This window comes from Macaca nemestrina, chromosome 8 (genome assembly GCF_043159975.1).
Source record: "Macaca nemestrina isolate mMacNem1 chromosome 8, mMacNem.hap1, whole genome shotgun sequence".
NCBI lineage: Eukaryota > Metazoa > Chordata > Mammalia > Primates > Cercopithecidae > Macaca > Macaca nemestrina.
The window spans coordinates 75,189,063-75,214,169 of NC_092132.1; the positions used below are offsets into that span (position 1 = coordinate 75,189,063).

The 25,107-nt window shown below is 40.2% G+C and overlaps 1 protein-coding gene across 5 annotated transcripts in view; it reads left to right on the plus strand.

Annotated features, from left to right (window-relative positions):
- The window catches only part of LOC105483602 (nuclear receptor coactivator 2), a 303,158-nt gene extending 282,183 nt beyond the window's left edge, over positions 1-20,975 (plus strand). For all 5 annotated transcript variants that reach the window (XM_011744559.3, XM_011744557.3, XM_011744567.3 and 2 more), the window contains 7 exons: positions 1,750-2,028; positions 2,215-2,292; positions 3,679-3,913; positions 5,845-6,022; positions 6,627-6,825; positions 9,327-9,416; positions 17,108-20,975. In XM_011744559.3, the coding sequence (XP_011742861.1) occupies positions 1,750-2,028; positions 2,215-2,292; positions 3,679-3,913; positions 5,845-6,022; positions 6,627-6,825; positions 9,327-9,416; positions 17,108-17,119 (1,071 nt within the window). In that variant the 3' untranslated portion in view covers positions 17,120-20,975. The remainder of the gene's footprint in view (positions 1-1,749; positions 2,029-2,214; positions 2,293-3,678; positions 3,914-5,844; positions 6,023-6,626; positions 6,826-9,326; positions 9,417-17,107) is intronic.
- The last annotated feature ends 4,132 nt before the right edge of the window (positions 20,976-25,107 follow it).

Here is a 25,107-nt window from a genome sequence, read left to right on the forward strand (position 1 = left end):
AGTAATTCAGCAATGAATGGTTTCCTCTGCTTAGGCTCCATCCCCATGTTTAGAATTAACACAGGGAGGGCAGTGGGCCCCTGGCTATCACAGGCTGGCCCTAGGGCTGTGCTGATCAGAGCTCAGGGCTCCGGGCGGCTCCAGCACTACATGGGTAGACGGTTTTCAAGAAGGCCTAGGACACCACTGAGCTAAAGAAAACTTGAGGCCAGGCGCGTTGGCTCACTCCTGTAATCCCAGCACTTTGAGAGGTCGAGGTGGGTGGATCACAAGGTCAAGAGATCAAGACCATCCTGGCCAACGTGGTGAAACCCCTGTCTCTACTAAAAATACAAAAATTAGCTGGGCATGGTGGCACGCGCCTGTAATCCCAGCTACTCAGGAGGCTGAGGCAGGAGAATTGCTCGAACCGGGGAATCGGTGGTTGCAGTGAGCCGAGATCGCGCCACTGCACTCCAGCCTGACAACAAAGCAAGACTTTGCCTCAAAAAACAAAAAACAAAAAACGGAAAGCTTGAAAGACTTTATTTGTTGCTAGAGCCTTTTCTTCCTGTACACCATTAAGTTTGTAGCAGTTACTCCTAGAAGTAGAAGGAAAAGGAGAATCAGCCAGGTCCACCTTTCCCCTCGGCACATAAACATTCAGGGCCACCTCAGTCTGAGGTGTCCTGGAGCCCGGGGAAGTTCTGGGTTTGTTCGCCTGTCCCATTCTGACCCAGGTAGATAGGTTAGCCCTAAGAAGTCAGGAGTAGCTGGGCGCCGTGGCTCACGCCTGTATTCCCAGCACTTTGGGAGGCTGTGATGGGCAGATCACCTGAGGTTGGGAGTTCGAGACCAGCCTGACCAACATGGAGAAACCCTGTCTCTACTAAAAGTACAAAATTAGCTGGGCGTAGTGGCACATGCCTGTAATCCCAGCTGCTCGGGAGGCTGAGGCAGGAGAATCACTTGAACCTGGGAGACGGAGGTTGCGGTGAGCCGAGATCACACCGTTACACTCCAGCCTGGACAACAAGAGCAAAACGCCGTCTCAAAAAAAAAAAAGTCAGGAGTGACAGACACATAAACCATGTCTAGTAGGTAATGAGAGGATGATGGCAAAATGTGGGGCATGTAGGGAATCCTGACAGGCACAGAAAACAGTAAAGTAGGTAATAGGCAGCGCGTCACACTGGTGAGAAGCTCAGATCCCAAATCACAAACTGAAATGGACCCCCACCACATACTAGCTGAATAGGGTTTGTTGCAATTCACTTCATATCTTTAAGTCTCATTTTTGTTAGCTATAAAATCAGGATAATGATGGTCAGTACCCCACACTGCATCTGCTGATTCCAGTCAGGTGCCAAAGAGGTTATCTAATCAAAATGACCTCTACAGGTATGAATAATCAATCAAAAAACATAACACTGCCGGGGGATATTTGCATGTGAAAGTCCAGGCCAATATGATTGGTGGAGTGGGTAGGAGGCATTCTGTAGTCCTGGCGCATTTTTCCCCTTCCCTTGGAAGAAGTGCTGCTGGGAGTCCAGTGTGACCCCCGCTTCTGTCCTTGTGTAACCGAAACTGTGAGCAGAGCCATTTTCTAGAAAGATAAGTGGAGTCAAGCTAAAGGTACCTTTGTGTAGTAAGTGTAATATTAAAAAGTATAAAAAGCTTCGAATGTATGACAGCGAGAGAAAACAGCCTCATACTGACTCTGCTGTTTTTATGGTTTAATTTGTTTGTTATTTGGGACTTTCTCTGCAGAGCCAAGCAGTAGATCCAGAACAGTTCTCAAGTCAGGATTCCAACATCATGCTGGAGCAGAAGGCGCCTGTTTTCCCACAGCAGTATGCGTCTCAGGCACAAATGGCCCAGGGTAGCTATTCTCCCATGCAAGATCCAAACTTTCACACCATGGGACAGCGACCTAGTTATGCCACACTCCGTATGCAGCCCAGACCGGGCCTCAGGCCCACAGGCCTAGTGCAGAACCAGCCAAATCAACTGAGACTTCAACTTCAGCATCGCCTCCAAGCACAGCAGGTCTGTTTTTCACTGGCACCTGGGAAGCTAGGGGTGCTGGGTGGAGGATGTGGGGAAGATGATGTGAGATGGCACAGCTGTCCAACAACGTACAGATACTGGGTTGGGGAGGGCAGTTACTTGGGAAACTTAAAGTAAAATGTATTCTGTTCTTAAAATGTATTCATCCTGTTTGTATGTATTTAGAATCGCCAGCCACTTATGAATCAAATCAGCAATGTTTCCAATGTGAACTTGACTCTGAGGCCTGGAGTACCAACACAGGTAAGGCAGCATACCAGCTATTATCATTGTATGCATGCAGCTACTTTTGTCATTTCTTCCTCTCTGAAGAAAGTTAACTTAGTAGATGTGGATCCAGATCAGCACACTGGCCCTGTACTGTCACCCAGTTACCTACTAGTATGTTACATTTTTCCCTTCTAATCACTGCCATTTTTATTGCCAGGTACAGTCAATTCTTGTTATTCTAAGAAGTTGTGCTACATAAAGTTACTGCAAACACTGAATTAGAGAACACTAAACTATTGCTCTTAGGAGGAATACAGGGTTGAGTTCCTGCAAACCTCTGGTCACAACATTGTCATCATCCAGTCAACACATAACCTTGTTTTTTGTGTGTTTCTGTTTAAAGAACTCACTGTAACTCAGGCCTGAATGGTGCTTGCTTATCTGGCACACCTATTTTCTCCAGAAGGCACATCACCACCTCTTGCGCTTAGGAACACTAGAGAGCACTGCAGTACCATGCCTGGGAGCCAGTTTAAGCAACAAAATCACCAACAGGAAAAGCAAAAAATGCAAAAATCTTGGCACCAAATAGACCACAAAGAGGACGCTTGTTTACAGTATGACAGCTGAAACCAGAAGGCAAAATGTTGCCTTGTTCAACCTCAGCTGGAAATGTGCACATTGCATATCTGAAATGTTTTACCACTGTGCTCATGTCTACGAATGACCATGACAGTGGCATGAGTATTGATTTGGGGGTTACAAATAAATTTTACTGAGTAGGCAACTTCGGAAATGTGGAATTCATAAATGAGGATCAATGGTATCTTAGCAGCCTCATGCCTCTCGCTGACAGCAAGCACCAGGAACCCTTCCCTTCATCCATCCCGCCTTTCCTCCCTATCCACCCTCTACCTCTGACTTGGTCTCTGTGCATTCTTATCAGGCACTCTCCCCACTCTCCCCCTTTTCCTTCTGCCTCTGTTCAGCCTTTTCTGAAGTGCACCACGTCACTTTTTGTCCCAGTGATTTTATTTCTCTATAGACTTCAAAGTCCCTTGAATGAGACTCTATGCTACCATCCTCAGGGTTTATATTACAGTCTTCTTATAGAAAGGACTGTGTTCTTTTGAGATCCTTTAGTTAATTGTGTCATTACAAAATGATATAATTGATATTAGCATCAAACTTAACTCTGCTAAGTCATAGCAAAGCTTCAGAATAATCGTGTCTTTAGAACTTAGAAGCTCACGTTCTCAATCACCAGTTGTTCAACTGAGTTGTTCCTTTCATGTAATTTTTTTCCAAATAATTTTACAGATGATAGTACCATTTGTTAGCCGGTCTATAATATTCACTTTGTTTTTTAATATGTGTCTGTCCCAAACATTTTCCTCCATGTATCACCCCTGATTTCAGGCACCTATTAATGCACAGATGCTGGCCCAGAGACAGAGGGAAATTCTGAACCAGCATCTTCGACAGAGACAGATGCATCAGCAACAGCAAGTTCAGCAACGAACTTTGATGATGAGAGGACAAGGGTTGAATATAACACCAAGCATGGTGGCTCCTAGTGGTATGCCAGCAACTATGAGCAACCCTCGGATTCCCCAGGCAAATGCACAGCAGTTTCCATTTCCTCCAAACTACGGTACTGGACTTACATCCCCACCACCTTTCACCAGTCCTTTCTCCCCAGTGTCCCCCAGTGTTGGGTCACAGCTCCTCTCTCACAGCTCTTTGCATGGCTCCCAGATGAATCTGGCTAACCAGGGAATGATAGGAAACCTGGGAGGACAGTTGGGGCCTGTGAGGAGTCCCCAAGTCCAGCACAGTACCTTCCAGGCCCTCAGCTCAGGTACCTCCTTTTCTCTGAGTGCAGGTCTTACTTTAAGAATGACCGAAGTAAGTGTGTGTGCATAGACGGTGTCTATCTTGTGTGAGAGTGTGTATGGATGTATCTGTTTGTGTCAATGTCTACAAGTGCATATATATTTTTATTTATATATTTGAAAGCCTCTGAGCCTGACTCAAACAAATCAATAGATACAAAATGTAAAAAGACCTCTATAAATTTAAATATTATAGACATTCTGTGACTTTTGAAAAATACTTTACAGATTATACCAGATCTTTAATGAATAGGTAATTCTTGTGGGAGACCTCTTAGTTCTCTTCTTATTGATTTGTTTAATGTCAGTCTTAAGAGATACCAGTGTGTAATGTCATCAACGTTAATATTTGTGTGCATGTCATGTTCAGTTAATGGTTGAATTATTGATAAAGTAAGTGCTTACATTAATGTTAATATTCAAAATGACTTTCCCTACCCATTGCCAATTATCCGTAAATAACTGTGAAGTCTGCTGCCGAAATCCAAGTCTCCTGTTTCTTTAAAGAACAGAAAGATAATGTGCAGCTTTTTTCTATGTGATCGTAAGCTTTTCTTTTGTGGCTAATTTAAATATTAATTAAATATGCATGTTTTACAAGTTTTCTATGCAAAAGTGTACTTAATACCATCCTCAAAATACTCTAAGAAGTTGCCTCCTTCATTTCCCAGCTCCTTTCTCTATTTCCTTCTTGATGATTTAGAAAAGTCTGCTAAAAGTTCTCTTTCTTTTTAGTTTAAATTGTTTGCCTCGAAACTGAACAAGAAGCATACGTTTAATTTTTTTCTTATTCTTGCTAATCTTGGATAGCCCTAAAGTACTGCAGAGCTCTTTATAAAGAGAAAACAAGCTAACCATGAATTACAGGTATTTATTTTTAAAGATGGATCCATCTCATGGAATGGCTTCAGCTAATTCAATAAAAATTTATTCAAATGTGTTGACTTTTGATATATAGCTGAACTTTAATCCAATTTAAATTTAATTTAAACAATCTGACCAGGCACAATGGCTTATGCCCATAATCCCAGCACTTTGGGAGGCCAAGAATCTCTTGAGCTCAGGAGTTCAACACCAGCCTAAGCAACATAGTGAGACCTCATCTCTACTAAAAATTAAAAAAATTAGCTGGATATGGTCATGCCTGCCTATAGTCCCAGCTACTCAGGAAGCTGAGGTGGGAGGATCCTTTGAGCCCAGGAGGTCAAGGCTGCAGTGAACTATGATCACGCCACTGCACTCCAGCCTGGGCAACAGAGCAAGCAAGACCCTGTGTCAAAATAATAATTATCTGCTTAATTTAAACAATCTAATTGCAGTGATATTTTTATTTTTATATATATATATGTATTTCTCATTGATCAAAATATGTAACCCATTCTTGATTTGGAAAGGAATTTGAAGAAAGAATAGCATTTTTTCTTTCTAACTCTAGCTATGATGGTTAATGCTTCCTAGGCACCATCTAACTACTAGGGGGAATCAGTATGGAGATTTTATTTTCTCCATATTTTATCTGAGCTTGGAATCTTTCTTAAATGTATGTAATTAATCAGTACACAATCATGTATTTGAAAGTAATTTTTTATGCATGCCTAATTTGGAATGTTCTTTCCCTCCCACCAGTCTCTACAATACAACTAACAGTCTCTTTTGAATTTCTGTTTCTGTTTTTTTTTTTTTTTTAAAGGAATAAGTCAGCAACCTGATCCAGGCTTTACTGGGGCTACGACTCCCCAGAGCCCACTTATGTCACCCCGAATGGCACATACACAGAGTCCCATGATGCAACAGTCTCAGGCCAACCCAGCCTATCAGGCCCCCTCTGACATGAATGGATGGGCACAGGGGAGCATGGGTGGAAACAGGTAACACCATGTTTCTGTGTGTTGTTGAGATAAATGATCAACAGGGAAACTTTCTATAGACTACCTGTCTCCTTTCTCTTTTTTTTTTTTTTTAAAGTCTGCTCATGCAAGCAATATCAAGCAAACTTCTAAATAAGCCAGTTTACTTTTCCTAGAACAGGAGTCACTAGAATTTACAAAAGCTTAGCAAGGAACATCCTTTGGAGGAACAAGAACATCCCTAAGAAGGTACCACTGACCAATTTATGATAGAAATTGCTGTGGAAGGCGGTGACCTAGAAGCCATCCTTTATTACTACATTTGATAAAAACAAACAGAAAGCTACTCGGGTGCAGGCATGAAAGTGGGGGATGTCCTTCAGCCATCACAGTGGCGGTATGAAAAGGAGAAGGATTTGCTTGCCCTGACAGTATCAACGAATGCCACTTCCCCTGCTGTCTCAGGCTTCAGCAAGCCCACTACCTGCCAGCCATCTCAGCCTGGGTTCATGCCGTTCAGATTTATTCACTCAAAGTAAATGCCTGAGAAACAAGTGCTCTGAACTGCCTGCCTCTGGATACCAGCAAGCTGTAACATTCATTCAATCTTTCCATTATATTCTAGCATGTTTTCCCAGCAGTCCCCACCACACTTTGGGCAGCAAGCAAACACCAGCATGTACAGTAACAACATGAACATCAGTGTGTCCATGGCCACCAACGCAGGTGGCATGAGCAGCATGAACCAGATGACAGGACAGATCAGCATGACCTCAGTGACCTCCGTGCCTACGTCGGGGCTGTCCTCCATGGGTCCCGAGCAGGTGAGCGCCCAAGGAGAAGCAACCCAGTGGCTTCAGGTCATGGCTTTTTGTCTACTTCCGCATCAAATGTATCTTTCCATGTATCTAACCTTAACCACCCACTCCCACGTTTATTTTGAGGAGTGTTTTTCACCTTTCACCTGTATTAGTGACATTAATAAAAATCTTTATTAATGATTAAATAAACAGAAAGGATTCCTGACTGCTTGAGGAGCTTTTAAAATATTTCATAACTTTCTTATCATTGACATTTTTCTCTTGAGGAATTAACCAATGTCTAAAATGAATCTCTAAAAATGAAGTGGTGAGTGTACTCTTAAAATAGCTTTATTTGGGGGTTATTGTTTGAGGGGGTTTGTTTTGTTTTGTTTTGTTTTGTTTTGAGACAGAGTCTCACTCTGTCACCTAGGCTGGAGTGCAGTGGTACTATCTTGACTCATGGCAACCTTCGTCTCCCGGCTTAAGCAGTCCTCCCACCTCAGCCTCCTGGGTAGCTGGGATTATAGGCACATACCACCATGCCCAGCTAGAGGATTATAGTTTAATAATGGATTTATTTCTAAGTGTAAAACCGGATGAAAAGCAAAGGCCAAACTACCTGCCATCCAGTTAGTTTGAAATGATGCTTCATTTATGCAGAGACAGACACAGATAATCCAAAAACTATTCTTTTTACTTTGGAATGTGAATGCAATGATTTTTTTAAATAATTGTTTTGTGTTGAACAACATCAAAATGATTCTGTTCCTAACTTCACTAGATGGCAGAGAGACTCAAAGCATTTGAGACAGCCATAGCCAGCCTGGAATCCAAAAATCTGTGGCTGATTCAGAGGTAAAACTAGAGGTTAATCATTGTACCATGGTATTTACAGAAGATCTTATTTTTAAAGGCCCAAAATGCTGACCACTCTACCGCTGATCCTCAATAGTTCACACAAGTAAAAAATGTGGCAAGACCTTGACTCTTTTCATATATGGAGAAAGTACAGTATGGAAAGTGTAAATGACTTAAGCACGAAATCACTGACAGCTCTGTGAATGTCTGTTAGAGCAAGATTGTGAGAATGGTGAAAGATTGAAGACTCTGATTAGATCCATTTAATTCTGATGCGAACCACAATTTTTGTGAAAATTTTAAGAACTATTACAGAGCTTTGGTGTTTTATTCTTTAAAACGATTAATAAAAATGTGAAGTGGTACATGAGAAAATTTAAAACCCTTTGCATTTTAAGAAGGTTGTGTGCTTATAGTAATAACTTACACTTCTGTTACTGAATTGATGGCAGTTAAATGCTTATTTTGATACATTGAGCAGACATAAAGAAAAACTTTTAGCCTGGCATGTTGGCTTGTACCTATAAGCTTAGCTACTCAGGAGGCTGAAGTGGGAAGATGGCTTGAAGCCAGGAATTCAAGACCAGTCTGGGCAACATAGTGAGACTCTGTCTCTTTAAAAAAAAAAAAAAAGTTTAAATTAGCTAGGCATGATGGCAGGTCCCTGTAGTTCCAGCTACTTGGGAAATTGAGGCTGGAGGATCTATTGAGCCCAAGAGTTTAAGGCTGCAGTGAGCTAAGATTGCACCACTGCACTCCAGCCTGTGCGACAGAGCAAGACCCTATCTCTTAAAATATATGCGTGTGTTTATAGAGAGATATATATGCTTTTATTTCTTCAATGGAGAAATGTAGGGTTGATGTTGTATTTCCTGCAAAAATGGGCCACTAGCGACTCCTAATTTGCTTGCTGAGGAAAAGTGTACAAAGTAAGGGCTACTGACATAGTCTAGTGTAACACGATCCTAATCCAATCTGCTCAGCAGTAAACTGATGCATGTTTATTTCATGCATTTTCAACAATCCAGATTGTTTAGAAACTTCTGCATGATTTTAAACTGCTTGAATCCCGTGGTTAATTTGGAAGCCCCAAGGCGCAACTGCAGTGTATCTTCCTACAAAAATCATTCTATTAGCATTTGTACATTTACTTTCTAATGTGCAAAGAAATGTACAAATGCAAATGAATAGTTAATTTGGTCAGAGTAAATTCACAAAATCCAGCACTAGTTTGGGTATTCACACTTGCTCTTGAGAGTTAATAACTTGCCTAAGTAGCAAAGATGTCAGGAAGTTCTCAGATGACTTGAAAGTCCCAAATGTGAGTTATTAGTGTAATTTGAATAAGCCAAGAAAGCATACTGGTTATGGCACAAAAATGGCTCTATTATTATTAAGTAAATTGAATTTGATTTCAATCAGCTTGCAGATAAAGATAAAGGTTAATTTTGAAGGCAGCTAGTATTTCATAAGTATTTTCATGTTCCTCTGGACTCCGCAAAATACGTACATGGGAGAGCTGGTATAGGGATGAGTCCATTGTTCTGCAGTTCCTTTTCCCCGTTTTTATACTCCTAAAGAGGAAGGGCGGCAGCCACTTGTTTTCCAGTGCACTCTTGGACATCCTGCTCCACATAGCCACTGTCCTGTCTTCTTGTCCTCAGGTTAATGATCCTGCTCTGAGGGGAGGCAACCTGTTCCCAAACCAGCTGCCTGGAATGGATATGATTAAGCAGGAGGGAGACACAACACGGGTAAGAAAGAACAGTGAAATATGTGAATATGGAAGTAAAGCAAACATGAATATTTGATAGACCAAAACTGGCATAGATATATTGTCAACCAGTAGATTAAAGATAGTTGTAAAATATCTTCTAGTTTCATTTGGCATACAGTGCTTTTGTGTGAATGATAATTTCTTTTTTTTTTTTTTTTTTTTTTTTTTTTTTTTTTTTTTGAGACAGAGTCTCGCTGTGTCGCCCAGGCTGGAGTGCAGTGGCCGGATCTCAGCTCACTGCAAGCTCCGCCTCCCGGGTTCACGCCATTCTCCTGCCTCAGCCTCCCGAGTAGCTGGGACTACAGGCGCCCGCCACCTCGCCCGGCTAGTTTTTTGTATTTCTTAGTAGAGACGGGGTTTCACCGTGTTATCCAGGATGGTCTCGATCTCCTGACCTCGTGATCCACCCGTCTCGGCCTCCCAAAGTGCTGGGATTACAGGCTTGAGCCACCGCGCCCGGCTGTGAATGATAATTTCTTTAAGCTCATTTTAACTCAGCTGATGGTACCATATGAACTAAGAACGCTAATTTTTTTTTTTTTTATCTTTTTTTTCTGTAATCTTCATAGCCAACAAAAGAACGGTAATTTTGCCCTGGAATGATACTACGATAGCAAAGCAAGAAATAAAGTGGCAAAGAATTAGTTGTGTTAGGACAAACTTTTATTTTTGCTTTTTCTGAATTATAAGGCTAGATTTTTAGGAAGATAAAGAGGAATTAACTTACATTGTTCACTCCCTTAATTAAGTCTTCCTAAGGGTTTTCTATATTTCGTTGTGTTTAGGAACAATCTAGTGTATTATTTATATTATTGTATTATTTGCTTATTACACCTTAAACACTTTTGTTTTTTGTTTTTTTGAGACAGTGTCTTGCTTTGTTGCCCTGGCTGGAATGCAGTGGCACGATCTTGGCTCACTGCAACCTCCACCTCCCGGGTTCAAGCAACTCTCCTACCTCAGCCTCTTGAGTAGCTGGGATTACAGGCACACGCCACCATGCCTGGCTAGTTTTTGTATTTTTAGTAGAGACGGGGTTTCACCATGTTGGCCAGGCCGGTCTCAAACTCCTGACCTCAGGTGATTCACCCATCTCAGACTCCCAAAGCGCTAGGATTACAGGCGTGAACCACCACACCTGGCCTGTTAAACACTTGTTCTAAAAAGAATGATATTACCATGTTCAGCCAATGAAACTGTAGAATAATTAGTACTTAGACCTAATTGAAATATGTACCTAGCAGCAGATCTCTTGCAGGGAGAGCTCTGAGCAGTTTGGCACATAGGTAAATGGGCCTATGTGGCCCTTTAAGGTAAGGGATATTACCCTTCACAATTGGTAGCTCTTTTTTAAAAAATTCTATCCCATACAACCTGTTAAGTGGAAGAAAATATTTGCAAACCATTTATCCAACAAGGGACTAATATCTATAATATACAAAGAACTCAACAGGAATAAAACAGATAATCCCATTAAAAAGTGGGCAAAGTTTGTGACCAGCCTGGCCAACTTAGTGAAACCCCATCTTTACTAAAAATACAAAAATTAGCCGGCTGTGGTGGCATGTGCCTGTAGTCCCAACTACGGAGGCTGAGGCGGGAGAATCACTTGTACTTGGGAGGTGGAGGTTGCAATGAGCCGAGACCATGCCATTGCCCTTCAGCCTGGGTGACAGAGTGAGACTCCGTCTCAAAAAAAAGGGTGGACAAAGGACATAAATAGACATTTCTCGAAAGAAAACATGCAGATGGCCAACAGATATATTAAAAATGCTCAGCATCAGTAATCATCAGAGAAATACAAATAAAAACCATAAGGAGATAACATACCATTGTACCCCAGTCAGAATCGCTATTATTAAAAACACAAAAAAAACAGATGTTGGCAAGATACAGTAAAAAGGGAACTCTCATACACTGTTAGAATGTAAACTAGTAGAGCCAGTATGGAGATTTCTCAGAAAACTAAAAACAGAATTATCATTTGATCCAGGAGTCACACTGCTGGGTTTCTACCCAAAGGAAGAAAGGTCAATATATCAAAGGGATACCTGCATTCATGGTTATTGCAGCACTATTCACAATAGCAAAGATATAGAATCAACCTGTGTGTCCATCAGTGGATACATGGATAAAGAAAATGTGGTACATATACACAGTAGAATACTATTTAGCCATTAAAAAAAAATGAAATCATGTCATTTGCGGCAACATAGATGGAACTGGAGGTCATTATCTTAACTGAGATGAGGCAGGCACAAAAAGACAAATATCTATTGCATGTTCTCACATATGAGAGCTAGAAAATTTATTCACATGGAAGTAGAGGGTGGAAAAATACATAACAGAGACTGAGAAGGGTGACTGTGAGGGCAGGAGAGGAGGAAGAGAAGTGGGTGAGAGGTTACAGACATACAATTAGAAGGAATAAATGTAATGTTAGCAGAGTAGCATAACTATAGTTAAAAATGTGTTGCATCTGGGTGATGGACATCCTGAAACCCTGACTTGATCACTTGCTATGCATTATGTAATGAAATTTCACATGTACCCCCATAAATTTGTACAAATAAAAAATCCTCTCCTGGCCAGGCGCAGTGGCTCAAGCCTGTAATCCGAACACTTTGGGAGGCTGAGGCGGGCGGATCACCTGTCAGGAGTTCAAGACTAGCCTGGCTAACATGGTGAAACCTCACCTCTACTAAAAATACAAAATTAGCCAGGCATAGAAGCACATGCTTGTAGTCCCAGCTACTCGGGAGGCTGAGGCAGGAGAATTGCTTGAACCCGGGAGGCGGAAATTGTAGTGAGCCAAGATCATGCCATTGCACTCCAACATGGACGACAAGAGCAAAACTCTGTCTCCAAAAAAAAAAAAATCCTCCCCCAATAGAGACAGTACAGGGTGGTTGTTCAATTTCCTCAAAAAAAAAAAAGTGGATGTTAGATGATTTGGTTAATACTAGCATTCAAGTTGAGAAAGTAATAGCATAAATTTGCTCCAGATTTTAACTTACTGTGTGAATATTCTCCATGCAGTTTCTCTTGTTTTTAAGAATCACAGTCCTGAGTGGCAGAGGTGCTGGCTGTTGGTGGGAGCCCTGTAGATGTTGTGTGTACATACCTAGAGGGGCTGGTATCTTTCCTGGTGCCAATTCTGTTCTCTCCTCCCCTGAGTACAGGAAATGAGCAGCCACACAGCTCAGTCACGGCTTATGTGCAGAAGTTGAAATCAGGAACACACTTCCCAGAAGAACAGTGACGTTACTGATAATTGGGCTCCCACAGAGGGACCATTTTAACCCAAAAGTGCCGGGGAGCTCAACCTCTGAGCACGTCATATCTCTATGGGAGAAAAATGGATTTGGGAGGCCAGGCTCACATCTCTCTCCTTGAATTCACCACAGTGAGATTAGACCTCCCTGCCTCACCCTTCATCATGTGGCTGCATGCCAGCCTAGGCCAGGGCTCCAGCAGAGCGGGTGCCCCGAGAAAGCCACTCTGTAGGTTAAGGCCCTCAAATATTTCATGGGCCCAGTCTGCCACCCCTGTCTCCCAAGAGCCCCAGGAATTGATCTGCCCTGCCTTGTGCCCTTTTTCAGCTGCCATGTAACCTCCAAGAAGAAGAGATCCTGCTGTTATAAGATCAGAACACTGAGATGGTCCCACATTCTGCCTTTTAAAAAATTACAGAAACAACCAACATGTACTGAGCATTTACTGCAAGCCTATTCTCCATTAAAAGTTTTACTTAGATTCCCTCATTTAAAACACACCACAACTGTCTGGTAGAGCTACTATTTCGGGAGTTTAATGACTCGATCAAGGTCTTACAACATTGGGAACTAAATCCAGGCCAGCTGACCCCAAATATGCACTCTTAACCCTGCATCCTCCTGCCACTTCCCTGAAGGGAACACTGAGCACTTGTGAGATTTTTCTAAGAGTTTAATGCAGGTAGCACTGGAGAAGGCCAACAAGGGATAATTTCCTTCTTTGGTGCCACTCCCTTCTCTATTTAGATCTTATAGGGATGAGAAAGATATTCATAAACAATGTGGACAGACAGTAAATATTCAGCTACATTTTTGGAAGCATCTTCAGCCCCAGGCATTGGGATTCTTCATCTCAGGAGGGAGGAACCTCCCAGAGCAAGGGAAGGGAGTGAACCTTTTGGCCTCGAATTTACCAGGGACAGTGCCAGGCCCTTCATAGATATTTAAGGTTCCCCACCGCTTCAGATGAGGAGACTGAATCTCAGAGGACGAGATAATTTACGCAGGGTCACCAGCTAGCTTGAAGACTTAGAGAACTGGTGACCCAGATCAACCAAGGTAGAAAGTGCCCGGCTGAGGGTTTAGGGGCGGGCCTGCAACCAGCCCTGTGGTGCGGGCCACGCAGCAGGCTGGTAGGACCAGGGGTTCACCTTCACGTGCATCTTGGTGCCCCATGGGGGCCCACTAAACCCAAATGGAAAGGGTAGCATTAGGATCTAAGACATCAATTTTCAGTAAATACAGGATGTTCTCTTTTCCCAGCAAAGGCGTCTTTCGGGTGAGGCACAGTGGGTGGCACACTTGTAGTCACAGCTACTCAGCTGGCTTGAGGCCAGGAGTTCTAGGCTGCAATGAGCTATGACTACACCTGTGAACAGCCACTGCACTCCATCCTGGGCGACACAGTGCCTGTCTGTTACTGTCTTGCCCAGGCCACTGATAACCTCATCAACTTTCCCTGTTTTTTTCTAGTCCCGCTCTTGAATCTGCCTCATCCACCTGCACTTTCTTCATGCTGATTGTTAAGGCCAGAGAACAGTCTGTCATAGATACTCTTGTTTCCTTTAGAGAATAATCTGTATAGGATATCCCTTTTCATTCATCAGAAATAACCGGAAGTTACTTGCATTTGTCACCGTGCTACTTATGTGCACACTGATAGGGGTTCATTCATCATCGTGTGTTTCCGTAATAAGCTCTGCTGCTGCTGTTACTAATCAAGGAGCTTTTTCCAGAAATTTTTTTCTTTTGAGACGGAGTCTCTGTCGACCAGGCTAGAGTGCAGTGGCACGATCTCGGCTCACTGCAGCCTCTGTCTCCCAGGTTCAAGCGAATCTCCTGCCTCCGCCTCCCAAGTAGCTGGGGTTACAGGCCCATGCCGCCACCACCACGCCCAGCTAATTTTTGTATTTTTAGTAGAGACAGGGTCTCACCATGTTGGCCAGGCTGCTCTCAAACTCTTGACCTCAAATGATCCGCCTGCCTCGGCCTCCCAAAGTGCTGGGATTACAGGCGTGAGCCTCTGTGCTCTGCTCTTTTCCAGAATTGTTAGTGGTAATCTGGTTCTATTTGTTGAACAAGATACTACTGTCATCCATTATTAATTGACTCTGTTCCATTTATCTTGAATTGGAAATTATAGTGGTACCTTGCTTTAAGCAGAGCTAGTATATACAACCATAGACTTACCAAAAAAATATATTTAGAGAAGGGCAGTTATTTGACCTAACCAGAAGATTCTTCCTTTTATAAGAACTTATAGTATTTCTTTATATTTTAGATATATTTAAATAGATTAAAATTGAGTTCACTGCTCAGCAGCATGATTCTCTTGTAATTACTTGTATTTACTAGTGTTATGAAAATTGATCACTAATAGGGTTGGCTTTTAGTTGATGATGATGGTGATAGTGGTGATGACATTTAGTGAGCACTTATGATGTTCCAAGAACTATTTAAACACTTCATGTGCATCATTTTGTGTAATCCTTACAACCATCCTAAGAAGTATTAGGTACAAAATGGCCCCCACCCCTAAGTGGCACAGCCAGGGTACACCCCAGGTAGTGCGACTCCAGAGGTGTGTGCGGAGCATGGCATTCTCCATCAAACTGATTCTGTTCGGTGGCTGCTCCTTGATGTTAGTCCATGCCAGAGAATACTGCCTTACACAGTTTCTAAGCCTCAGAAATGCAATAGGTATAAATACTTCTCAGTAGTTTCTTTTTCTAGACTAACTGGAAAATTGAGAGGTTTTCATATTTTAATCAGCACCATGGAGTGTTTTTATATGAAATCATAAAAGTGACACAAGTTAGGAATACATATCTATTCAGCTTTATATTATAAAGTATGCTAAATGTTCTTCTTTGAGAAGTAAAATCACAGGTATTCCAAGCTCATTTTGTAAGCTTAGGAGAATTGTGCATCTGACCAGGGGCTAATGTAATTCCACCTTTAGCCACTAGAACTCATGATCTGGCAATACTTTCCCCAGAACTCTCTTTTTGGGGTGCTAAGGTAAAATACATTATTTGGAGCTGGCTTCCTCTCTAATCTTACTTACATTAGATAATTTCTAATGGCCCTGATGGGCTAGAATTCTGTGTCTAAATATCTAAATCCCAGAAGCAATTGTTATATGTTTCCAAAGCAGACAGTATTTCCACTAACAGAACTCAGATCATGTTGTTATTTATGATAATTTGATTTGTAGCAAGGTACAATTATAATCTCCATGTTGTCTGCCTTGCCTAGTTAGGCAATTTTTGTGATAGCAGTAACAAAGAATGTCTTGTGGATATATCCCAGCACCTACCATATAATAGATGCTGAATTAATGTTTGCTAAGTGAATGAAAACTTTGGAAGGAAGATAGTCAGTAGCCAAAGAAAATCATTGACAGATATATTTGCACCAACCAAAGAAACAATGCCACATGACTTGCTCACTATAACCTTTGGTATTCAGTCATTCACATCATCAGCACATAGCAGCCAAAAACCAGCAAGAACACCGCAAGAGGCTGGGCGCGGTGGCTTACACCTGCAATCCCAGCATTTTGAGAGGCCAAGGTGAGCAGATCACCTGAGGTCAGCAGTTTGAGACCAGCCTGGCCAACATGGTGAAACCCCATCTCTACAAAAAATACAAAAATTAGATACGGTGGTGGGCACCTGTAGTCCCAGCTACTCAGGAGGCCAAAGCTGGAGAATCACTTGAACCTGAGAGGCGGAGGTTGCAGTGAGCCGAGATTGTGCCACTGCACTCCAGCCTGGGCAACAGAGAAAGACTGCGTCTCAAAAAAAAAAAAAAGAAAGAAAGGAAAAAAAAAAAAGAACACCCCAGGAGTCAAACTCCATCATGATTTAGCTTGCTGAAGCCAGGGAGAACACACCCAGAGAACCTTGGGAGCATCTGATTAGGGAAAATCAGGAGGGCCATTTTATAGAAGAAGGGTTTGTACTGGATAAATTTGAGGAAGGATTAGGAAGCAGTGGCCCCTTCTGGATCGGATGCTGCCAAAAAGCAGCTGCGTGAATTGTTCAGTCATCTTTATTGAAGGTGGGAGAAATGAAATTGAGCTAGGTTGTTGTTGGTTGGAGAGCGGTCATTAAGGAGAGATTCATCATCCATTTGCAGACTATGGCCTGTAAGAAATAGCATGTAGGATTCGCTGGGCTCCTCCTTGGCTCCTGGAAGGGTTGTGTGGAGGAAGGAATGGCGCCCTCTGCCTGTTCACCTCCACATCGAATGTCCTCATCCAGATGCGGCCTCTGTGATTTGCTTTATTGAAAATAGGGATTTTGATGTTTTTGTGATGGGCTTTATGATTGTTTTATCAAAACCTCAAAGATACTTCACAACTATTTATCTGTCTGTTTTCCTACAGAAATATTGCTGACACTGACAGTAGCCAGTTGCTTCTTCAGCTGACCGGGCTCACTTGCTCAAAACACTTCCAGTCTGGAGAGCTGTGTCTGTTTGTTTCGAACCAACTGACCTGCCAGCCGGTTCTGCCAGAGCAGACAGGCCTGGGCCCTGGTCGCCAGGGTGGCATCCACTCGGCTGTGGCAGGAGGAGCTGCCTCTTCTCTTGACAGTCTGAAGCTCGCATCCAGACAGTCGCTCAGTCTGTTCACTGCATTCACCTTAGTGCAACTTAGATCTCTCCTGCAAAGTAAATGTTGACAGGCAAATTTCATACCCATGTCAGATTGAATGTATTTAAATGTATGTATTTAAGGAGATCCATGCTCTTGTTCTATTCCTGTTCGGTTCCAGACACTGGTTTCTTGCTTTGTTTTCCCTGGCTAACAGTCTAGTGCAAAAGATTAAGATTTTATCTGGGGGAAAGAAAAGAATTTTTTTAAAAACTAAAGGTGTTTTAAGCTAAAGCCTGAATTTGGGATGGAAGCAGGACAGACACCGTGGACAGCGCCATATTTACAGACACACCCAGTGCATGAAGACCAACAAAGTCACAGTCGTATCTCTAGAAAGCGCTAAAGACCATGTTGGAAAGAGTCTCCAGTTACTGAACAGATGAAAAGGAGCCTGTGAGAGGGCTGTTAACATTAGCAAATATTTTTTCCTTGTTTTTTCTTTGTTAAAACCAAACTAGTTCACCTGAACCATGAATCGAGAAGAAATAATTTTCATTTCTATATTAAGTTCCCTTTAGTTTGATCAGACAGCTTGAATCAGCATCTCTTCTTTCCTGTCAGCCTGACTCTTCCCTTCCCCTCTCTCATTCCCCATCCTCCCTACTTTCATTCATTTTTTAAAAAATAATATAAGCTACAGAAACCAGGTAAGCCCTTTATTTCCTTAAATGTTTTGCCAGCCACTTACCAATTGCTAAGTATTGAATTTCAGAAAAAAAAAAAAAATGCATTTACTGGCAAGGAGAAGAGCAAAGTTAAGACTTGATACCAATCGAGCTAAGGATACCTGCTTTGGAAGCATGTTTATTCTGTTCCCCAGCAACTCTGGCCTCCAAAATGGGAGAAAACGCCAGTGTGTTTAAATTGATAGCAGATATCACGACAGATTTAACCTCTGCCATGTGTTTTTTATTTTGTTTTTTAGCAGTGCTGACTAAGCCGAAGTTTTGTAAGGTACATAAAATCCGATTTATATGTAAACAAGCAATAATTTAAGTTGAGAACTTATGTGTTTTAATTGTATAATTTTTGTGAGGTATACATATTGTGGAATTGACTCAAAAATGAGGTACTTCAGTATTAAATTAGATATCTTCATAGCAATGTCTCCTAAAGGTGTTTTGTAAAGGATATCAATGCCTTGATTAGACCTAATTTGTAGACTTACGACTTTTTATTTTCTAAACCTTGTGATTCTGCTCATAAGTCATTTATCTATCTGTATGATATGCAGCCGCTGTAGGAACCAATTCTTGATTTTTATATGTTTATATTCTTTCTTAATGAACCTTAGAAAGACTACATGTTACTAAGCAGGCCACTTTTATGGTTGTTTTTCTTGCCCACTCTGGTAGGGGAATAATCTTTTATTAATGGGTGTCAGTTTCAGACAACTGCAATACCAAGAAACTGATGACCTTTTTTGAGCTATTTCTCCTTAACCCCTAATACCTTTCTTACCTAAATTTCAGAATGGTATCTTTTTGATGTCTAAAAAGCAAAGCATTTTATAATATCTCATTAGCCAGGCTTTTTAGGAACAGAGAAGTTTTTCCTTGAAATGTGATTGTTTATTTGTGGCAGGGTGAAAAATGTACAAACTACCCCTATTTATATTTATATCTCTCTCTATATGTACAGATTATGGAAATATAGAAAGAGATATAACCCAAAGATAGATGGTAAGTAGACAGTCTGAAAATGTTGCTCCATACTAAAGAAACTTTCTGGAAATTTGCATTTCGCTACTTTTTTTCCACTTGAGAGGGATCTCAATACAGGGAGGTGGCCAAGGAACAGCACTTCTCAGTGGCCACCAGTTCATATATCCCCTCAAAAGGCTCTACTTTTCTCCACCAAACCATTGGGTTGCCCAACTGTGATGAAAAAAACAAGCAGATGTTGGCCCAGAACTCCAGGACCTCCCCGTGTGCTGAGGCTCACGTGGCATACAATTCAGTGTGACCAGTTTTAATGTTTAGAAATATGTGAATTAGAATGATTTTTAACTTCACACAGCACAAAAAAGAAATGGAGTTTAAACTGGATTTGTTTTGTTTTTAGTTTCAAGTCCCTTTTCACTACAACACCGTCCAAAACTATCTACCTATCTCTTCTTTTTTATCCATCTGCCCGCTGTATTTTAATGTCAATCCTAATTCAGACAAATCTGCAACCTCATGATACTGGTAATTTATAATAATTCATGATCATTGCTGTTTTGAAGGAAAAGATGATAAATTCTCTTATGGTTTCGATCAGGTAATGGATTTTTGTTTTACATCTAATTTGGACAAGAAAAGTAAGTGAAGGAATCCTCTGATCATATTGATCACTATAGAAGCAAAAGCCAAATCAATTCCCTTCATTATCAGTATTTCTCATGCTGTACACAATAAATTTGTTAGACTGAGTACTTGGTTTTTGTTTAATAGAACAAATAATCAGTGTTTCGCTTATATTACTAAATGTGAAAAACATAATGTGAAAAGTATACATACATTAACTTAGTTGTAAAACTCATTTAAGTGTTCATGTAATGTGGTAAGTTTAAAAAGTGAAGTGAGCTGTTTTACTACAATGAATTCATTTGACTCAAAGATTAATATGCCCCTCCCCCTATGTGTATCTCTTATGGCCTGTAATAATTGAAAGCAATGTTTTTGCAGTTTATATGATGCAATTTTTAATCTGTGTTCAAAAATGGAGTTCATATGGGCTTAACACATGAAATGGGTGGCACAGATCCACTTGCAGAACCCAAAGATACACAATCAATTTTGAAATGCAACTTAAGCCATTAATTGTTGGTGTGAATTTAAAATTTTCTAGTGTTTGTATGGTAGTATGCTGCCTAAGAGCAAAGCATTCTCTGCACAAAAGAAAATTACTGTAGTGGCTTCGATTTTAATTAGAATTTTCTCCCTGGTGTTTCTTTATAGACTAAAACAAAATCTTTTAAGTTTCTTACTACAGGTAAAAGCTATGTGCAAGAACCTCAAAATGCTAAAATCTAGCATAATGCCTTAGATCTGTTTTTAAGTCTTGTATATTCCTACATAGCTGTCCGATGTATTATATTTGTATAGTGAATTGTGTACAATTTTTGAATAAGTGCATCATCACTTAACCTTTATGTTGTTGAATAGTGATGATGATACATTTCTTCAAACATTTAACTGTCATTTTTTTTCCTTTGTCATTTGTGAGTTTTATTTGTACAGTTCCTCATGAAGTTGCATCTGAGATGTGTGTATATGAAAAGATTATACAAGGGTAAAATTAAGCAATATATTAACTATGGTTCTTCAGGAGAAAGCTTACAGTGTTTCAGGTTGTGATTTATTTTCAAAATGGAGTTGACTCTGAACATCACTTTGTTCACCTGCATTGATGTTTGTATTTCTAGTGTGAGCAGTTTATGCAAAGGTAGATATATTCAGAGAAATTTTAAATACATTTATGCAAGTTAATATTGCTTTGCTGATGCTATTTGCTTATTTGATGTTAAATAATGCTATTGTAAATAAAGAATTCTGTTGTTATTGCATCATTTAATAAATTTTAATGCCTTCGGGTTTTACATGGCTTTAGAGATTTTAATGTGTTTATATTGTATCTTCTTTCACAATTGCACTTAAAAAGACCTTACTTGTAATTTAATAATTTATTATATTTATATGGTAGTTGACACTGTTCACAGCACCTTAACATTTAATTCTTCCAATAACCCATTTTATAAATTTTCACATTTGAAACAAAGGATTGTCTAGTAACTTAATGGCAAATATAAGCCACATCTAGTTCCATTGAGTCCTAGATGACTCTTCACCATGCTGTTCCACCTTCCATTCCCAAATCTCCAGACATATTTATAAGAATAATGTGGACTTCTGACTGGCTTAGGAAGGTCATATCACACATTAGAATATCCATAATGGTTTAATAGTTGATAAGCAGTACAAGTACAGTACCTGAAACCTAGATCATAAGCTATATGAAATACTAACCTGGAATTGTATTTTTAAAAGATCCAAAAAAAAATGATTAGAAAACTCTTATCAATGCTGTTAACTATGTTAACAGATTAAAGGAAGAAAAAAAAACATGATTAACAATGAGTGCCATTTGATAAATTTGTGTAGGACAAATGTTAGCTCTCATTCATTTTAAAGAAATAAAGCTAGGAAAAGTAAATGTCATAAATGTATTTAAAGTTATGGCATTCCCAATAAAACATCTTAATGGTGAACTAAAAGTATTAATTAAAGTCAACAAAACAAGGAGCCCCACCACCAATACTAAGAAATAAAGTACTAATATGAGAATAGAAGAGAAAACATTTTCAACAATTTGATTATCTATGGGGAAAAACCCAAAGGTTTTTGGGTTTTTGGTTTTGCCCTGCCTTTGGAATGAATAGAAAAGCTCTGTAAAGTGGCTAGACTATACAAAAATCAATACCGTTTATCCACACTAACTTTGAAATTGTATCTTTAAAATATCCCTGTTCACAATAACAAAATAATATAATGCTTATTAAGTGCAATTACACCTAACAGGAAATGTCACAGACCTTTGTGAAGAAAACTAAAGGTTAACCAAAAGACGTAGAAAATTTTTAAAAATGGAGACATGCTATGAACCCAGAAAGACCTAAATACAAGACCATTCATTCTTTCCCCCAAATTCATGACAATCCCTATCAAAATCAAAAGAAGAAAGATGCATTTGGAAGAAAAAATGTGTGATAATAGAAATTTGGAAGATGTGAGACTTCTAACAACATTTTATAATCTATTGATTTGTGGTATAAAATACTTAACACAGGGATAAATACATTTGAAAAAGCCCAGAGAGATTGTTGTGTAAATATAAAATCAATATATGACAGATTGCATTTCTAATTCACAAAATCACTGTTCTTAAAAACAAAAACGGTGTTGAGACAGTTGGTCACATTTGAGTGAAATACCAACCTTAACTCCCTACCCCACGATATTAGCAAATGCCAAATGGATCAAAGGTTAAAAATAAATGTAAAATTGCTAGAAGGTTGTTTGCATTATCAGAAAAGTGGAAATATTTTTTGAAGAACAAGTTATTAAGAAATGGATAAGTATATTTGTGTGTATATGTATATATATTAGATTTATATATGTGTATACATATAAACAATATATGTGTGTACATATAAACCTAATATATATGTGCATACATATAAACCTTATATATGTGTATACATATAAACAATATAATCTACCAAAAATATTCTAATGTCCTACATATACACATATTTATATGTATGTATGTATATATATAAATCATATATACTGTAGACAGCAAATATAATGTATAACAAAGTGATATTTAAAGTTAAAAATGAAAAAAGGAAAATGAGCAAAAAAACATACTGAAAGTGAAAAATGGCTAATATTAGGTGTTGAACATCATAATATGCAAACAAAAACAAGAGATGCTATTTTTCATTTATTGATTTGGCAAAAAATTAAGAGGTTAGTAATAGCCACAAATAACTTCCGTGGACTGTGGTGGAAATGAACATTCTTTGGCACCTAGAATAAATGTGTAAGTTTGGTAAGATAGATATTTCTTTGTATTTTGGGTAGAACTCATCACTGAAGCCATATGGCTAGAGTTGTCTGGCCTCCAATTTAGTTCTTCAGAATGTCTCCTCTTACTTTTTAAACCTGTCTGTATTCCACCTACTCCATATTTGAACCAATTTTTTTTTCCTAGCTTGTGTTTACTTTGGGTTTATTTTGGTAGATTTTTTTCTAACTTCTTGAGAATGTATAAATTTTTCAACCTTTTTTTCCCTACTATATAAATTTCAAGGCTATACATCCTCTGTTTACAGCTTTTAGCAGCATCCCACACATTTTGTCTACTAATGCTAACAAAGTCTCCAATTATGGTTTGGAATTTTTCTTTCTCAGTTCTGTTGATTTTTGCTTCTTCATTCAGAAGCTATGTTATTAGAAGCATATACGTTTCTCAAGACAAACTGGCTCTTTTATTATTATATAATGCCCCACACTATCTCTGGTAAGCTTCCTTGTCTTGTTTTCTTTGTCCGAAACGCACATGGGCATACTAAAGCTGGATTCATTTTGCATGTTGTATCTTTATTCATCCTTTAACTTCCAACCTTGTAGACAGCATATAAGTGGTTCCTTACTAATTTTTAATCTGGTTTGCTATCACTTACTGAGGTCTCTTTCTTTAAGTATATTATCTCTGCTTTTGTATTTTGAAATACTATTTGGCACATAGACAGTACCAATATAACAGTTACATGACCTTCTGATGGATTGACCCTTTCATCATTTGGTCAGAGATCAGAAAGTGAGGGAGCCTGACGTGAAAGAATCTGGGAGGCACATTCCAGGTAGAACAAACAGCAGGTACAAAGGTCAGGAGACAACCAGCTTGTGATGTCTGAAGGACGGTGAGGCCAGTGTGTGGTTAGAAAGACTCCCCAGCTTCACGCAGCCTGGGGCCAGATCATCCAAGGTCTCAAGGACCATAGCAAGGAACCTGGTTCTTACTCTAAGTATGGAAGCCATTGGAGAGTTTTTGTTTTCATTTTTTTGTTTTGAGATGGGTTGCTGGCCTACACTGCCTTGGGGTGGAGTGGGGCAGTGCCGATGAGCACCGTTAAAGACCTTCATATAGAATACAGAGTGCTGGCCCTTAGCATTTGCAGGGTGGCCCCTGCTGATGCACTGTGGAGAATAACTGTAGACTACCACAGATGTAACCAACTTCAATTTCTGATTGCAGCTGCAACGCTGGATGTGGTATTGCCACTGTAGCAGACTGGGCATTAGGTACGTGATGATGCAGCCAGTGATTTGGCAAGTGCATTCTCTTCCACTGTAATTAGAAAAGAGAGCCGGGCACGGTGGCTCACGCCTGTAATCCCAGCACTTTCGGAGGCTGAGGCAGATGGATCACCTGAGGTCAGGAGTTCGAAACCAGCCTGGCCAACATAGTGAAACACTGCCTCTACTTTAAAAAATACACAAAATAGCTGGGTGTGGTGGCAGGCATCTGTAATCCCAACTACTCAGGAGGCTGAGGCAGGAGAATTGCTTGAACCCAGGAGGCGGAGCTTGCAGTGAGCCGAGATCTGCCATTGCACTCCAGCCTGGGCAACAAGAGCAAAACTCCGTCTCAAAAACAAAAAGAAAGAAAAAGAGAATGAGAAATATTTGCTTTCAAACAAGAGAAACAGGAATAGTCATTTATAGTTTATTTCAGGACCATATTAACTTTCCCAGCTTCTGTCATGATATAGTCCAAAGAGAACCTGGACCACGCATACATCAAACAGAACATGACACTGACCCGTTCTATCAGTGACGTAGGGCTGATTGCACAGGACAGACGAGAGGCTCATATACTAGAAGTCTTGATAAGCTCGTGGGAAGTAAATGCTATGATGACTCGGGGATGGGCCACTTCAGTGACACTCTCAGACGTCCAGTGAGGGAGGGAATGCCAAGATAACCACTCCAAAGTGGAAGGCAAATTGCTGCATCTGGAATCTCCCACCACAAACCAGGAGGCACGGCTCCCGGTAGAGCTATTTGGGTTTTGCAGGTAACACCCTCCACTCCGAGAACTACTATTCAATGCCTTCCACATGTAGGAATACTTCTCCAGCCTGTATACCAGGTGACACGGAAGGCTTCCACCTT